This window comes from Pongo abelii, chromosome 21, assembly GCF_028885655.2.
Source record: "Pongo abelii isolate AG06213 chromosome 21, NHGRI_mPonAbe1-v2.0_pri, whole genome shotgun sequence".
NCBI lineage: Eukaryota > Metazoa > Chordata > Mammalia > Primates > Hominidae > Pongo > Pongo abelii.
The window spans coordinates 14467504-14485215 of NC_072006.2; the positions used below are offsets into that span (position 1 = coordinate 14467504).

At 46.7% G+C, this 17712-nt stretch overlaps 1 protein-coding gene across 4 annotated transcripts in view; it reads left to right on the forward strand.

Moving 5' to 3' along the window:
• The first annotated feature begins 4095 nt into the window (after window positions 1-4095).
• RIN2 (Ras and Rab interactor 2) overlaps window positions 4096-17712 on the forward strand; it is a 246993-nt gene continuing 233376 nt past the window's right edge. For 2 of the 4 annotated variants that reach the window (XM_054541625.2, XM_063720682.1), the window contains exon 1: window positions 4096-4423. Coding sequence is in view for 1 of the 4 variants with exons in the window: in XM_054541621.2 (XP_054397596.2) it covers window positions 4211-4221 (11 nt within the window). In the remaining 3 variants the exon portion in view is untranslated. Of the gene's footprint in view, window positions 4424-4582; window positions 4817-17712 lie in introns of those variants that run through there. The other 2 variants (XM_054541621.2, XM_054541620.2) reach the window with 2 other exon arrangements.

Genomic DNA, 17712 nt, shown 5'->3' on the forward strand with positions numbered 1-17712 from the left:
TGGACAAAAATTTACTACGTGGATGCAAAGACAAAGAAAGCAGGGATCGTGATACGAATTTCAGTCAAAGAATAGATCAAGGGAAACACATTGAATGGGGCAAAGGAGTTTTATTACACCAATAACTATGTAGTCCATGGCAACGTGATAGTACACATACATATTTATGTACTGTGTAACACAGCATGAAAATGCTGGAATAAGAGCAGCTGAAAGTCAAAGAAAAATGTCAGAATTCTGATTGAAATGGAAGATGTTAATACACCCATCCTAAATCCATTTTCTTCACAAAGATGGGTAGGGGAGAAGGCAGAATATAGTCTAGAAGACTGTTTGGAAGATGAAATAATAAAGTAAATGACATAACGACTTAGAATAAATATGCAAGATGAATGAACATTTAATTATTGCTAATGTTCACTGATAAACAATTTTTTAACAACTACTATATGCTCAGCCTAGAACTAGATTATGGGGCTTGCTTAATATGCCTTTTGTTCAGATAACCATGGAGATATTTTTTCAAAATTGGTCATACACTAGATCACAAAGAAAGCCCCAATTAATTTCCAAAGAAAAAAAAGGAAGCAGAAATTGAACAAGCTACATTTCTTCACCACAATGCAATAAACCTGGAAACTAATAACAAAAATTTGAAGAGCAACAACAAGGAAATCTCAACCCTTTGAAATTTTTAAGTGATTTAAATACTAAAGTCAAAGAGGATATCAAAATCTTAAGTAATTATATATAAGATTGCCTTCACACTTGTGTTTCCATCTTGAATATGGCATGGGTAAAATAAGGCTGAGACCTACTGGGTGACATGCCCAGGAGGTTAAGGTATTCTTAGTCACAGGATGAGATAGGAGGTTGGCAGAAGATACAGGTCACAAAGACCTTGCTGATAAAACAGCATGTGGTAAGGAAGCACGCCAGATCCCACCAAAACTAAGATGGGGATGAAAGTGAACTCTGGTTGTCCTCATCGCTCTTTATATGCTAATTATAATACATTAGCATGCGAAAAGACACTCCCACAAGGGCCATTAAAGTTTACAGATGCCATGGCAACATCTGGAAGCTACCCTATATGAACTAAAAAGGGGAGGAAACCTCAGTTCCAGGAGTTGCCTATTGCTTTCCAGGAAAACTCATGAATAATCCATCCCTTGTTTAGCATATAATCAGGAAGTAACAATAAGCATGAGCAGCTGAGTAGCCTAAGCGGCTACTAAGAAACTTTGCTTTCACTTTACTCTATAGATTTGCCTCCAATTTTTTCTTGCATGAGAGCCAAGAACCCTGTCTTGGGACCTGGATCAGGATCCCTTTCCGGTAATGCTTTTTCTTCAGATTAACTAAGGATTCATACAATATTTTAAATATTTAAATAATTCATAAACATGCAACTTGAAAAGTTAAGGGCCCATGCCAGGCACAGTGGCTCATGCCTGTAATCCCAACACTGTGGGAGGTCAAGGGAGGCAAATTACTCGAGCCCAGGATTTTGAGACCAGCCTGGGCAATATGGTGAAACCCCGTCTCTACAAAAAATACAAAAATTAGCCAGGCATGTTGGCACTCACCTGTAGTCCCAGCTACTTGGGAGGCTGAGGTAAGAGGATCACTTAAGCCTGGGTGGTGGACGTTGCAATGAGCCAAAATTGTACCACTGCACTCCAGCCTGGGTGACTGAGAAAGACTGTCTCCAAAAGAAAAAAAATGTTAAGGGCCCAGTAATCCCACACTCCAGGGATAATCACTGACTCCTTTCTTTGAGATTCTGAAACAAAGATATAAGCTAAAAAGTAGAAAGAATGTATCCTTTTCAATGAGCCTTCCTTTTTAGAAACTCCTCTCTCTTGTGAACCATATCTTTGGAGAGGGAGATGCAGAGTTATATAAGCACTGTTTAGGTAATTTCTTATACATAGAAATAGTTAAGTATCTACTGACATTCTCTACTATCTTCTGGGGTAGCTCTGCTGTGGGGCTTGAGCAGGGTAATGTTACCCAGTATCAGCAGCCACCAACAAACAAGAATTGCCGTAATGATTATGATGATTATGTCACAGCTCAGACCCCCCAGTAAAAAATTGCACTTTTCAAATCATTTACACATGACACTCACCTCTACCTGCCCTGCTCAGCAGAGGAGAGGAGAGAAACAAATTGCTGAGTTGCCAGCTCTGGGCAATGCTTCCAGAACCAACACTGCTTGGTTTATTTTAATGGGAAATGACTTCATTAGAAATGACGTTTTCTTGGCTAGCCGGTCCCCAAGCCTGCAAAAGTGCCCCATGAGCACTTGTGCTCTCTGCAGCTGACTGAAGCGGCCACTCAAGTCTCTTGGGACCCTGGGATGGAAGGTCAAATCTCCCAAAAATGGATAAGTCCATGTGTCCTCACGGGTTTTCTTTGATGAGTGTCTCTGTTTTAAAATGCAGCCTCCGCAGCACTCTCTCTTCCTCTTCCTGGTTTAGCTTGAATACTATGACTTGAATACCACACGTTCACCTTGTTTGTCTGGTTTATTGCCCCTCCCTCCCCATTAGATTGTGAGTTCAGAGAGAACAAGGGGATTTTTCTGTTTAGCTCACTGCTGTAGCTCCAGTGCCTATGACAGTGCTTGGCGCATAGTAGGTACTCAATAAATACTTTTGAATAAATAACCCCCGAATTCATTTCTATGGTAAAAGATGTTTTCCTGGGGAAGGGCAGAGCAAAATGGTCCCCAAGTTCTGGAAGAGACTGAGATTCTAGGACCATCCATGCAGCAATGTGGGCAGAGGAAGCATGTTTTCAAGAGAGTGGGTGGAAGGGGAGAAAGGAAACTTGACAGGAAGAAAGGGGCAGAGGCCAGGTGTCTTCAGCACTTACCTGGCATCCTTTATCTATAAAACTGGGTCACTCTGCGGCTGAAAAAGGAAGAGAAGAGAGAGGGACATGGGGCCAGGTCTACCTCTCTGTCCACTTCTCCCTTTTGTCCATGTATCCAGCCTCTTAGGAATTGCTGTCAGCTCGACCTTCAAAATAAATAAGAATCCAACTACCTCTCTCCACCACCCCTGCTCTGAGCCTGCTACCAGCCACCATCTCTAGCCTGAACTATTTCAATCGCCTCCTCGCTTATTTCCACCTCTGCCCGGACAGTAGGCTCTCCAAACAGCATTAGACTGAGCTCTCAGCAATAACAGATCAGGTCATCCTCTGCTCAAACGCTTACGGCTCAAATCCCACCTTCCCCGAGGACTACTCTGACCACACCATCTATTTAATTCTGTGACCTGCTCCAGACACAAGCACTCTGGGCCCCCATATTCTTTTTCTTGTTTTCCCTATCACCGACCTCTTCCAACACCCCAAATAATTTACTTAGGGATGGCCACGGTTTACCCTCTGTCTCCCACTTCTTCCCCGCAGGCCTTCAGCTCCCCCACGTGAGGGAGACCTTTGCTTTGTTCACCGACATATCCCAAGCATTAGAACTGCGCCTGGCACCAGCAGGTGTTCAATTATCTATTTAATGGGTGACTTGGAGCAGAAACAGAAGTGCAGTGGGCTATTTTCCTGGGATCTGAGCTGATGATAAATGATAAATAAGTCTTGGGATTTTAGAAGGCAGGAATCACGAAAACCAACACCAATGAAATCCAAGTCTCCTCTGCTACTGTCTGAAGCGGAACAGAACAGAAATAAGGTCTGTTTTCTTTCCGCTTCGCTGTTCTGTTTCTGTCCGAAACAACCGTCTCTCTGACACCTTCGAGGTGTCCCTTTGTCTCTTTGAGGTTCCCTCCGTGACACTGACTACTTTGTAACTCTAACACTGTCAGCAATAAATTCCCAAAGGTGAGGTCCCCATGGGAAGTGGGAAAACCCAGCGAATCACCAGGGACCCGCCTGATTCCGAAAAGGCTGGGTGCTGGCGGGGAACCGGCCCCGCAGCTCCCGCATCCCCGCCTGCCTGCGCGGCCTTCAGCTAGGGTTACAGAGGGCTCCCAGCGCCGATCCAAACCGCGTTCCAGGCGGGGTGGGCGGGCCCCCGGCCAGCGAGGCCGAAGCAAAACAACCCGCCCAGGCGTCCAGAGCGTATCCTGGAGAACCTGCCCCGGGACCAAGAGCCGCAGCCAGCTCGGGCCTCTCGAGTGGGGCCTTTCCAGCCCCTGCGACAGATCCCGGGATCTGTAGTTGGGCCGAGGGGCTCGTTATGGGAAAGGGGTACGTGTGTGTTTGTGCTAAAACAAGAAAGGCAAGAATCTCCGAGAACAAAACTCTGGTCCTCGCCTGGCCGGGGACCGCAGAAGACAGGGGCGGCGGCGCCAAGGCGGGTCAGGGGCCGGTCCAGCCAAGTTTGCTCCTGCTTAGATAAACTTTCTGATGGCAGTTTTTCCTGGTTGCAGCCTGGGTTCCTTGTAACCGGGTAAGCGTAGCGGGTGGTTGTCAAGAGGGGCCGGGGCTAGCGGTTAGAGGGAATGGAGGGATGGGCTGGACCTGGGGTCGCGCAGGCGCCTTGGTCGCTGCCTCAGATCCGATCACCCCCGCCCCATCTCCTCTGCGAGCTCAGGAAGGTGGCTGGGGGAGGGGGATGGCTCCCTACTGCCGAGGGACGGCCCGAGGCAAACACAAAGCCCTTCCCTCCCCTCCTCCTCTTTCCTCTCCTCTCCCCTCCCCTCCCCTCCCCTCCTTTCTCCCCCTTCCTCCTCTTCCTCCTCCTCCTCTTGCTCCTCCCGGGCGGGGAAACCCAGCCCCGCGCTCGTCTTTGGGGCCACCGGTCGCCCCCGCCTCCGGGACCTGCGGGGAGGGCCCGCGCGAGGTAAGGGGCGGTGGCAGCGGAGACCCCACCCCCTGTGCCCGCACCTAGAGAGCCCGGAGAGGCTCCGGGCACGGGCGGGGCTCTCTGGGGTTCCAGACGCGGGTGCTGCTGTGCGCACTCTCTCCCTACTCCGGAGGGGACTTGAGGAAGGCAGCCAGAGCGCGTCCTCGGGGATCGTGGGGGACGGAAGGGGGAAGGGGGATCAGGGAGTGGGGACAAGGGGCAGGGTGACATTCCGGAGCGCGAGGTGGCCGCTGGTCCCGGCAGGGTCACCGGGTATCCTCAGCTGACCTGTGCGGGGCTCGGGTGAGGGACAGCTGGAGGGTGCAGGCACTATGGCTCGAGGTGCGGGTGTGCGTGCGTGTGCACGGGACGGAGTTTGGTAGGGACCTTTGAGGGGTTCTACCTGCAGGGCTGCCTGTGGGGTGTCAAGTGCTCCCTGCGCCTGAGCGCGCGGGTCAGACCCGGTGTCGCACAGCTTTGATCCCCAGCGCGGACCCCACTGGTGAGTCCAGCCAGTGTGCAGGGCAGATGCTCCGACCGGAGATTTCCTCCCCCGGGTGGAAAAGCAGGAGGGTTGTTGTGTCCGGGCAGGGGGCACTTGGGCTGTCGCGGTGATTGATGGCTGCGCAGCGGGCGGAGGAGGAGCCCCAGATTCCTGCCGGGAAGGGACGGGGCCACTTTCCCACTTTGAGGCCTCCCCGCCCCCTTCTGGGCTTGGCCTCCACCCTTGGCCTGGGCTCCCACCAGCTCGGCGTCCACCCACCGGCGGTGGCGCGCCCCTCGACCGCGCGGGGACAGCAGGATTTGCAGAAGTTCAGCTTGAAAGCCTGTGATATGTTGCCAAGAAATACAGGGCAAGATCGGTCCCCTGGGCCCTGAGAGGCGCCTGTCTTCTCAGAGCTCTTAAATCCCTGGGGCTTTCCTAATTCCGCAGTGTAGCCGCACTTCCTTGCGCGGTTTTGGGCACATTGGGGTTTCTTAGGAACACGCTGTCATCGGTAAGGAAACATCAGAGTACTCTTCCACCAAAAGGACTGTAAACACTGAAGCAAAAAGAAACACTTGCTAGGAGTGCAAAGGGCTTACAGGGAAAAAAGAAACACACAGGGCAGCACTCCATTATTAAGATAAATAGTCTTTTAATACAATCTTTTTAACAAAACCAAATTGAATGTAAAAAATTCATGATAAGCAAAAATCAACATTTTAAATAAAGGTGGGTGTTGTTAGAACCCTGCTTCATAGGCCAGGTGCAGTGGCTTACGCCTGTAATCCCAGCACTTAGGGAGGCCAAGGCAGGCAGATCACTTGAGGTCAGGAGTTCAAGACCAGCCTGGCCACCATGGTGAAACCCCATCTCTACTAAAAATACAAAAATTAGCTGGGCATGGTGGCACGTGCCTGTGGTCCCAGCTACTCGGGAGGCTGAGGTGGGAGAACCACTTGAACCCAGGAGGCAGAGGTTGCAGTAAGCCAGCATTGTGCCACTCCACTCAGCCTGGGTGACAGAGTGAAACTCTGTCTAAAAAAAAAGAACCCTCCTTCATTGTTCAATGGGAGCAGTCATATTCAGTCTCCCTCCCCCACCTCCCCATTTGTCTGTTCCCTTGCCTGGTGGTTTGAGAGTTGACAGTGGCATGCAACAGATTGAGCAACTCTGGCTTCAGATGTAGTCATGTTCACTTGACTGCAGAGCTTTTATTAACTTTTTACCTAATTCAGATATAGGAGGATATTGTCATAAGTTGATATAGAGGTGCTAATTTTCCTTTTTGCCTCAGGTTCCAATATTGCCTGTGGAATACTCAGGCACTCCCATGCTTTGGCACCTCCAGAGGGAGCATCACAGGCTAGGGATGGGTAGGGTCCCGGGATAGTGAAGGGCCCTTGCTTTTGGAACTTGGGAAGAAGGCTGTTGACAGGAACTTTTGGGTTTGGAGACTTGCTCTCAGTAGTTGGAGGCTGGAGACATGGGGAAAACAAACCTGCTATCAAGACCTCCTTTGTCTGGAAACATTCTTCTGCAGACAGTTCATCAGAGCAGAGGAGGAAACTGAAATAGCCCACACTTGACCTCTAGTGTAGGGCAGGTGGGAGGGAGCTTGACTCCCAGGATGGCTATGGCATGTGCTTATTTAAAGATAACTTCGCAGCAGCACTCTTATCCCCATCCAAGGTGTCCTGCCACACACCTTATCCAAAGTCAAGGGCCACTACCCACTTCAGGACTTCCACTTTCCAGAAAGAACTTCCTTGCTTAGCTAAACCCTCTTCCTCTGCTTGGAGGACATCAGGTATCACAGATGAAACACAGGGTATGCTACCCTGAGAGGTCCATGCTCTTGTGACCCATTAATGGGAGGCCCATTCTTCACATACTCTCTGTATTATAGTGCTTTGACCTTGTGCCCAATTCCCCTTGTACATCCAACCTACGTAATGAACCTTCAAGAATCCTAATAGTGTCAACAAGAAAGATTTCCCTGACCCTGTCCTCCTTTCCCCGGTAAGACACTCCCTCACCACCACCAGAATTCCTTGTGTGTGTGTGTGTATCACTTAAAGCAATACAGTGGACCTCACTTGTCCACTGTCTGTAAGCTTCCCAGGGTCCAAAACCAGGCCATAGCCCTTAAGACCTACCACTCAAGGGTGGGGGAGGGGGGGTGTTGAATGAATGAATGAACAAAAGTGTCCCTTTGTCAAGGCATTTTGAGGAATTGCACAGCAAGAAGTATACCCTCAGGACTGTAATGCCTCTGAAGAAAGCAGATAACATTTTTGTAGCACATTATAAAATGGCTTTACAGATAGTATCTCAGTCATTTCTCACAACAGTAGTATTCATTGCATTTTGTAGGTGAGGAAATGAAGGCCTAAAATTAGTCTGTCATTCTGTCACAGCACAGTGGACTTGCTAAAGGCGAACCTGCCCAGAGGCACACTCCATGCAGTGTATATACAGAGCAGGATTCACCGAGTAGTGTTTAGGATGCAGTTTTGCTAAACAATCACTAATGAGTTACAGTGATAAAATATGTTAGGGAAATGCTAATGTTGTCTGTTTTTTTATGGCAGGACTTTAAGGGGTCTTTACTGTTATACCATACATTGGGACTCTTTAGAATGACACCATAGTATAGGATGCTTGCCAACTTTATTTGGCCACAGAACACTCTTTCTCATGAAGCATCTTCTGGATCCAGTGTTCCAAGGAATTCACCTTGGGAATTGTTTAGTTCTCCCAAAATCTTATAATGTCTAGGCCAGCTTCCAAGGAATGTTGATTCCATCTAATATGTGGTATTTTGGATAGTAAAAATGTATATTCTGGACATTAGAAAAGCATAATAATCCACCCTTGTCAATTTAGAGTGGATTGTTGATCTATGTATCCAGTTAACTCAAGTAGCTTCCATGCATCTGATTAATATGAATAGGTTCTTTGGGTTTGATCAGATATGATCTGAGGGAACCCCAGCCTCTGGAGAGCACTGCCTTTTTGCTTCCCAGAAGCCTTCAGATTTCAACCAGCCTTTCCAACTCTGAGAATGCCTTCAAACGCAGCTCTGTAGATGGGGTGGCAACTTCAGGGTTCTTGTCCTGAGATCACTATTTCATCTTGGCTAGTTATGCCCATTGAGTGAGAAAGTACACCTGCTCAGTGAATTTTCTGTTCTCTCACTTCCTCTCTCCCTGGGTGCTGGCCAAGTGAATTCCCTAGGGTGTCTAAGTGTGTGTGGACATTTACTTATGAAAAGTAAGTAAATGTCACTCTCTGGGTGTCTCAGACCTGGAACAGAAGCCTGCTAACAGCAATCCCTCCTCATAGGAGCTGCAGCCCCCGTTCACAAGCAACCATTGTTTGAAATCAGGTATTTTTAAATCAATTTGCCTTCAATCTACTGTTAGAGCACTTTCCACGGACCAGTAATCTCAGCTATTGAGGCTTTATTGCAATTAAGGAGACAAAGTGGGGAAGTTGGAGTTAGAATTTCAGGGACTTAAAGGAGAATTGTGGGCTAGTGGAGGAGCCTTCGGAAAGTGGTCAAAGAGGTACGGCTGTGCAAATTTAACATTCATCTGCAGACATTTCTAGGTCTCCAATGCTGAGCAAATATATCTCAAGATTTGTTTCGTAGATTTTTCCAAAGCACAAAAAGTAACAATTCTCATTTAGAGATATGTGTTAAACAGGGTGGTGTCACAGAAGTCAAGGGAAGGAGTGATTTGAGAAAAATGGACCTATCAGATGGTGCAGGATGGGGAGTGACAAGGGGAGTTGAAGAAGATGACTAGAAGGCTGATGGGTGATTAGCCAAGCCGTGGAGTTCAAGTGTGTGTGTGAGCATGCACATGTCATCGTGCTGTGCGAACAAGGGAGAAGGTAGGGAAGAAACACTGAATGTGATTTCATTTATTTATTTATTTATTTATTTATTTTGAGATAGAGTTTCGCTCTTGTTGCCCAGGCTGGAGTGCAGTGGTGCGATCTTGGCTCACTACAACCTCCGCCTCCCAGAGTCAAGCGATTCTCCTGCCTCGGCCTCCTGAGTAGCTGGGATTACAGGAGCCCGCCACCACACCTGCCTAATTTTTTGTATTTTTAGTAGAGATGGGGTTTCATCATGTTGCCCAGGCTGGTCTCAAACTCCTGACCTCAGGTGATCCACCCACCTTGGCCTCCCAAAATGCAGCGATTACAGGCGTGAGCCACCGTGCACAGGCCTAAATGTGATTTTTAACCTGTTGAGTTTAAAAGTCCTGGCCAGGCGCAGTGGCTCATGCCTGTAATCCTAGCACTATGGGAGTCTGAGGTGGGCAGATCACTTGAGGTTAGGAGTTCAAGCCCAGCCTGACCAACATGGTGAAACCCTGTCTCTACTAAAAATACCAAAAAAATTAGCTGGGCCTGGTGGCAGGCCCCTGTAGTCCTCGCTACTTCAGAGGCTAAGGCAGGAGAATCCCCTGAACCTGGGAGGCAGAGGTTGCAGTGAGCCAAGATCACTCCATTGCACTCCAGCCTGGGCGACAGAGCAAGACTCTGTCTCAAAATAAATAAATAAATAAATAAATAAGATATATATGTATATCAGCACAGAGAAGTGTGGAATGTCAGCTGAAAGTGTGAATAGAACCACACAAATGAATACAGCCGCTAGCAAAACCACTCAATAGCATAATCACATAATGAATGAGCGAATGAATGAATGATTAAATGACACTGTTTTTTGTAGCAGAAACTGTTTTTAAACTCACTAATGGTTAGGTGAAAGTTTAAACACAGTCATTTTGTAAAAGAGTCTAAGAAAATAAAATTGGATTTTTTAACACTGTGGGCATTCCAGCCTGTGTGAGATATCTTATTCTGGTCAAAAAGCTTTGGTTGTAAGAACCTCCATTACTAACTTTGAATGATGCTCCATGATTGAGAGCCCCTTATTCAGTTTGACATAGGAATGGTTATAAAGGTATGCTGGTTTGTTTTAAAAACCATCCTAAGAGTGATTTAAAAGACATTGCTGGGCTTTATAGTATCCAAATGAGAAACGGATTTGGGAGGTGTTCTAATTCCTACTATGAGTGTATATCTCATTTTTATTTGATGATGCCATCTGGCCAAGTGATAGTACATGGAGTATTGATACATAACCCCCCACTTGCTTAAAATTCTCAAAACTTGAGTCATTTTAAAAATCAAATTTGGGAACATTTGTATTTTTAATGAGTGAAGTCTTTTTTTAAGTAAGTTAATCCAATAAATTGGATAAAGAGACTTTTTGTTTTTTATGTATCTGATTTTACTTGGTAGATCAGGAATTCAAAATTTAAAAAAAATAGCTAGATTAAATAGTTAGCTAGATGAACTTTAGTTATTGAAGAAATTGTTACAGATTTTTCCCAAATACTGAACTCCCCCATTGCATTTTAACTATGGCTTGATTACAAGAATACTTTTAAAACATAAATGGAAGCAGACATCTGTCCCGTGTGGTAACTAAGGGCAGCTGCACTAGTCAGATTGCATGGAAACCTTTGAGTCTCAGAAAGTCAGCCAGGATCCCACACCAAGGGAAGTTGAGTGCTGAGACCAGTCACCTTGTCTATGCAGGACCTAGCAGTCCTGGGTGTGTCTGACTTCAGCACACCCGTGTCCGGATAAGGGACGTGGAACCTAAACGCTCATCGTCTTGCTATCCAGACTTTCCTTGCTTAAGTGCTAAATGTTTATCGCTTCAGCGGTACACATTTTGTTATACAAAATCTTTAACCTTTTGCATCATCAAATGTTTGTGCTTTTTCTTAAAATTTCCTTAGTGGCTCCTCTGCATAGAAAACCTTTCCACTTCCTCAATCAATTACCTAGCCTTTTATATTTTCTTCTAATATTTATGCTTTCAGTTTTTCAGATTACTATTTAAATTCATTTGAGATCATTTGGCAGGTGGTTTATAAAGTAGGAACAAAAGTTTATTCTTTTTTCCCCATAGTTTTCCCCCAGGTCTGGCATCATTTGGTAAATAAACCTGCCTTTCCACAGCTCCATAATACATACAAATTATACTAGGAAGGGCAAGTCCCACTTCACTTTCCACGTTTTGTTGTTGTTGTTTTGGTTTTTTTCGTTTTTTTTGTTTTTTTTTTGACAGAGTCTTGCTCTGTCCCCCAGACAGGAGTGCAGTGGCATGATCTCAGCTCACTGCAAGCTCTGCCTACCAGTTTGTATTTTTAGTAGAGATGGGGTTTCACCATGTTGGCCAGGCTGGTCTCGAACTCCTGACCTAAAGTGATCCACCTGCCTCAGCCTCCCAAAGTGCTGGGATTACAGGTGTGAGCCACCGTGCCAGGCCACTTTCTGCCCTTTTATCTTCTCCCCCACCCCCAAATTTTCTTGGCAAATTCACTCATTAATTCTTCCAGTGAAATTTTATTCCAGGGGATTTATTTGGAATTATATTAAGCCTAATTTGGGAAGACCTGAAAGATAGTTTGGGATCCTCTTTTTCTGGGAAACCATGACACTGAATTAGAGCCAGTGGGCATTGATTGTATGTGCTCAGGCCACACGTGCACACTGATCCCTGGGGTGGCTGGTGAGGAAGACACAAACCCAGACTGGAGGAGACTGGCTTCTGGTTTCAGCTCTGCTGGGAGGTGTGGGACCTTGGCTGCTCAAAGGTTCATTTGCACTCATGTGTGCAGGCGCTCCTTTAGGATTCCAGGCTTCAGGGACCTAGCAGCCTAGCAGGGGATACTTACACAGACTGGGAAGGGCAGGACAGTGTGGTCAGTGCTTGACTTGAGAGACAGACATACTTACGTTGAGTTTGAACTGGAAAACCCCTAATTCAAGTTCTTTTTTGCTTTCCTTTGCAATGTTTTTTCTCCTTGACAATTTAGGGATCCCACAAAGTCAGAGGCTCTTGTCTTTTTAGAAAAGGTATTTATCCCTCTTCCTTTTATGAAGTAAGCACAGGGATCTTGGGGGTGGGATGGGGTGGGTTTAGAAGATTCCTCTGGCTCTCTGCTAGACTAATGTTGCTGAAGGAAGGCGACTTCATCCTCATGGATGGCAAGACCATTTGGAAGGTTTCATGGCTGTAAGAAAAGGAAACTACAGAGGGAGGGAGGGAAGGAGGGACAGCCAGTGGGATGCACCAGGCACAGATGGGGAGAATGGTCCTCCTAGGTTGACGAAGGCGCTTTAATAGGGTGGCTTCTTCAAAGCTTCTTATCCCATCAGTCGTGTGAGGTCTGATGTATGAAGCGACAGTCAGACAGCTCCCTGTCCCTCCCTCATGGTGGGAGGCTGCTCCTGGCCATCCGTCATGGACGGGGCACCCACCCATCCTCTCTGTATTCTGGGATTCCTGCCTTAACAGATGGTGTGTATTCCGTATGACAAACACTTTCTCTGGGCACATCTCATACCCTAGTTTTCCCTAATATTTGGAGCTAATGTCTTTCTCTAAACAGTTTACAGGATGACCTTAGACTACATATATGATCTAAATAATACAAATAACCTACTACACTTTAGTGTCGGCTCAGGCAATCTCCCTCTTTTAAACTGTGCTTCCATGGGACCTTGGGATCAGAGGTAGAGTCATTTCAAAGAACAGGGCTAGGAAAGGGCAGATTCAAGGTTGGTTCCCAGACCGCTTTCTATTCAAGGGCAATGTGGTTGCATACAGAAGGGGTACTTCATCCTTTCCTGGGCATCAGAAAAGGATTCACAATGGAAGAGATAAGCTATGGTGGATGGAATCATCAGTGTTAACTAATAAGATGTGGGTTCCAGGCAGGAGTGGCAAGTACAAAGAGTGAGAAATAAGCTGAGTGCGGTGGCTCACACCTGTAATCCCAGCACTTTGGGAGGCTGAGGCAGGCAGATCACTTGAAGTCAGGAGTTCGAGACCACCCTGGCCAATATGGTGAAACCCCATCTCTACTAAAAATGCAAAAATTAGCTGGGCGTTGTGGCGCAAACCTGCTACTCGGGAGGTTGAGGCAGAAGAATTGCTTGAACCCGGGAGGTGGAGGTTGCAGTGAGCTGAGATCGCGCCACTGCACTCCAGCCTGGGCAAGAGCATGAGACTCCATCTCAGAAAAAAAAAAAAGAAAGAAAAAATGGAGTGAGAAACAAGAGAGGCTTGGAGCACCCAGGGAAGGAACGTGGAGTTTGTAGGGTCCAAGGGAAAAGTTCTCCTTCACCTGCTGAAGGTTTGCTGTAAAATCAACTCAGAAAAGGCAGGTTAATTGGGGAAAAGGCATACAGATTTAGTTAACGTGTCTACAGAGGAGCCTTCAGAATGAAGACCCAAAATACAGGGGAAATTGTGTTTATGTTTAAGTTCAACAAATGTGGACAGCCATGTAGAAATGTGACTGGACAAACAGAGTCTGACTGAGTGCGAACAGACTGCTCGGGGAGACCCAGCAAGGCCTGTCTGTCTAGATTCCTCCTGGTCTCTCTGAGCAGCATTCCTTTCTTCCAGGTATGGAGCCAGACCCTCTCCGGAATGCTGTTATGACCTACAGTTAGTCACAGTAGGTCAGACAGTTTCTTTATGGCCAGTTTTTACACAGAATGGTGGAGGGAAAGTTACAGCAGTAAGTTTAGGTTTTGTGGCTGGCTCTGGGAAAAGAGGTTATGGGTCCTATGACCCACTTTGAAGGAGAATTCTGGTTTCTATGGCTAGCCTCAGGGAGGATAGGGCTGAGAGACCGGAGGGCAGGAGGTCAGAGAATGACTTTTGCTTCTGAGGCCCTCATTTTGGGGTATTGTTTTCTGAGCTCCCTCGAGTTCATTATGGCACCACTTAGAATGCAAGGCTCCTGGCTGGGCGTGGTGGCTCACTCCTGTAATCCCAGGACTTTGGGGGGGCTAAGGCGGGTGGATCACCTGAGGTCAGGAGTTCGAAACCAGCCTGGCCAACATGGCGAAACCCTGTCTCTACTAAAAATACAAAAATTAGCTGGGCGTGGTGGCAGGTGCCCATAATCTCAGCTACTCAGGAGGCTGAGGTAGGAGAATCACTTGAACCTGGGAGGCAGAGGTTGCAGTGAGCCAAGATCACGCCATTGTACTCTAGTCTGGGCAACAGAGCAAAATTCTGCCAAAAAAAAAAAAAAAAAAAAAAATCAATGCAAGCCTCCTGCAAAACATGGAGAGAGATGGAGGATGTGACCCAGACCCTCTGAGGGCTTCAGTCCAGGGAGGGAGGCAAGAACTGTACCTGCGGGACAAGTGGAGGACAACTTAGGAGAGCGTCACATCCCAATGATCCAGACTGTGTGTCACGATGGAGAAAGTCCGTGAGGGAAACAAACAAATGCTTAGGTTCTGCCTGGTCTCGTTCCCTATATTTGGATCTAAATAGCATCTCAGTCTCCTTGTCTATAACAGGAGATGCGGGAAGGTCTCAGACCAGGTTCCCTAGAAGCAGACCCTGAGGTGAGGATTCATGGAAAATGGATGAAGAAATATTCACAGGAAAACAAGAGAGTGGGGAAAGGGGGCCAGAAGGCAAGGAAGCTGAGCAGCGGTGCAAAAGGGAACGCTCTGGAGACAGTGTGAGCCCCACAAGAGTAGCCAGATTGGAGGCCAGCTTACTGGAGACACTCTACCCCTGCATCAGTCAGACTAAGGGTTGCCCCAAGTGCTTCCAGCTCTCTCTGCACGCAGGCAAAGCAAGTCCCATAGAGAGCTGTCCTCTGACAGAGACCCAGGTGCTGGCTGTGGCGCGCAAATGTGCATGAAAATGATTTAGGACTCTGAAGGCACAGGGACAGGGCATTGGCAGCATTTGCCAGACTGGGATACCTGTTCTCATCCGCACACAAGCAGACAGAGTGGATTTGTTATGAATAATTCATTGTCATTTCTTGTGACTTCCTGATCGTATGAGGAGCAGGAGTTTCTTACTGACATTACACAGCATGATGCTATGTGTGGCTCACTGGCCCCTCAGAGGTTATGCTAGCATACCAGAAACCATCATTCCTCTATGTGCTTATTTCCCACACTTCTGGTGCTGATTTTTATGACTTTAAACCTTATTGGAAATATTCAATATAATTACAAGATACCTATAGATATATAAATATTCTTCTTGGAAATAGTTTTCTTTCTGTTTCTTTCTTTTTTTTGAGACCGAGTCTTGATCTGTCACCCAGGCTGGAGTGCAATGGTGCACTCTTGGCTCACTGCAATCTCTGCCTCTTGGGTTCAAGTGATTCGCCTGCCTCAGCCTCCTGAGTAGCTGGGATTACAAGTGCCCGCTGCCACGCCCAGCTAATTTTTGTGTTTTTAGTAGAGGTGGGGCTTCACCATGTTGGCCAGGCTGGTCTTGAACTCCTGACCTCAGGTGATCCACGCGCTTTGGCCTCCCAAAGTGCTGGGATTACAGGCATGAGCCACCGTGCCCGGCCAGCTTTCTGTTTCTATTATTATTGGCTCTGAGTTCCTTGAAGGGTAAGTAATGAGTAGGATAGAGGACACTGAGAGCTGTGGGTCTAGGAGACCAGAGAATGTGAAAATCTGAAGAAGAATCTTCTAACTAGGTCAGGGCACAGCACACACCCTCACCACCCAGGCTAGTAGTTTGTCAAATCCTTACTCAAATACACATGAGTATCTGAATGCATAGGCACCTTCCCACCTCCATCCGTTCTGTGCCGTAGTCATCATCATCGCCCCTCCATCTCTGGTAGGTTGCACAAGCCCTGCCAGTGAAGCGTAACAGGGTTGGATATGTAAATTACTTCAAACTAGCAGATCACAAGAGATTTCAGAGATGAAGCACGTTGTTGTTACCAGGTGGCTGCAACTTGACATGAAGCTCCTACCAGTGACAAACCACTAGTAAGAATTCCATGTGTTTGCTATTCTGAGCATACAGCAGCTGGAGTAATGGCTGAGAAAGCAGAATAACATGACAGGGCCATATGGAATCAGATATTTTAAATACTGTGTTTCAAGACCTCAGGAGGTGGATCATGATAAGGTCTAATTTGAACTGCTGATATAAGGTGGAAATCAACCTCTTGAAAGTTTTTTACTAAGGTATATTTCATTTAGCTTAAGAATCAATAAACCATAAAAATAATTATTGTAAGAGAAAAAGTAATCAACCCTAACAGCAAAAGAAAATGAACAGCAGAAAAGGAAAAGCGAATATTTTAGCTACAGTTTCCTATAAGCCCATTTAAACCTCTTGGTTGTAGTTGGTCTTTAACATTCTGAGGAACTGTTTCTATTTCTCATGGAAGATGGTGCAATGAAGGTATAAAAGGCTCCAGGAAAAGCTATGCTCAAGTTTTTTAGAGAGACAAAAAGAGCCTGGCATAAGAACCAAGACTTCATATTTCACAATGATTATGATGCTTTTACAAAATAAATATCATTCTAGAAGCAAAGATAAAAAGTAATAAATTTAGCAAAATAGCTGTTGAAGTTTGACTGAGCTGAAGGAACTATGCAATTAAGGATTATTTAATTTAACAGAACTGCCTTTGAGGAAAACAATGTTGGGTGAGTGCTGGAGAAATTGACCCAGCTATGATACCATTTGACTTCAAAATTGTTTACATGCCTTGTGAAAAGCCCAGCACAGAGGCAAGGAGAAAGCCCTCTGACCCTTAAAGCATTTCCCAATGAGCCATTTAACAGAACCTCTCTGCAAATGAGCGTTTCTAAGGGGACACAATTCCCCTGCCCTCCATCTGGAGGAGGAAATGTGAAATCTTGTTTTCCCTGCGGAGCTGCTTCCGCTCAGTCACCACCAAGCTGTGCAACTCATGGCTCTGCCCCCGGCCTCTGTCCCTCTTCCACCTTCTGCTGCCTCCTTCCCAGCAAGAATTCCGTGTTTTCACATATAACCTGTACGTGAAAATACAAAAACGTGTTTTTCCTCTGCTCTCGCAACAATCATCAACACAGAAGCCTTCTGTGACCAAATGTGTGGGGGTTTCCCCCATACACCAAGCAGTGGACACCAGCTGGGCATCCTCCAGCTCAATTCCCACAGGGTGAGGGCTGAGTCTCACAAGACTGCCCTCTGCCCCCACCTTCCCACTAGGGCCGCAAGTCCTGGCCTCTGGATCTGCTGACAGACCCGGCATCAAGTGGGGGTTCCCACAGCCCCTTCTTTGAGTTCGATTAATTTGCTAGAGTAGCTCACAGAGCTCAGGGAAACACAAATATTTATTGGATTATTGTAAAGGATATTGCAAAGGATACAGATGAAGAGAAGCATAGGGGGAGGCCAGCTTCCAAGAAGCTTTCTGAATGCAGGCCTTTGGCATGTTTGTGGAAGCTTCATTACCTAGGTCTGCCTGGTCAAACCATTGGCTATTGGTGATCAACTTAACCCTCAGCCCCTCTCCTG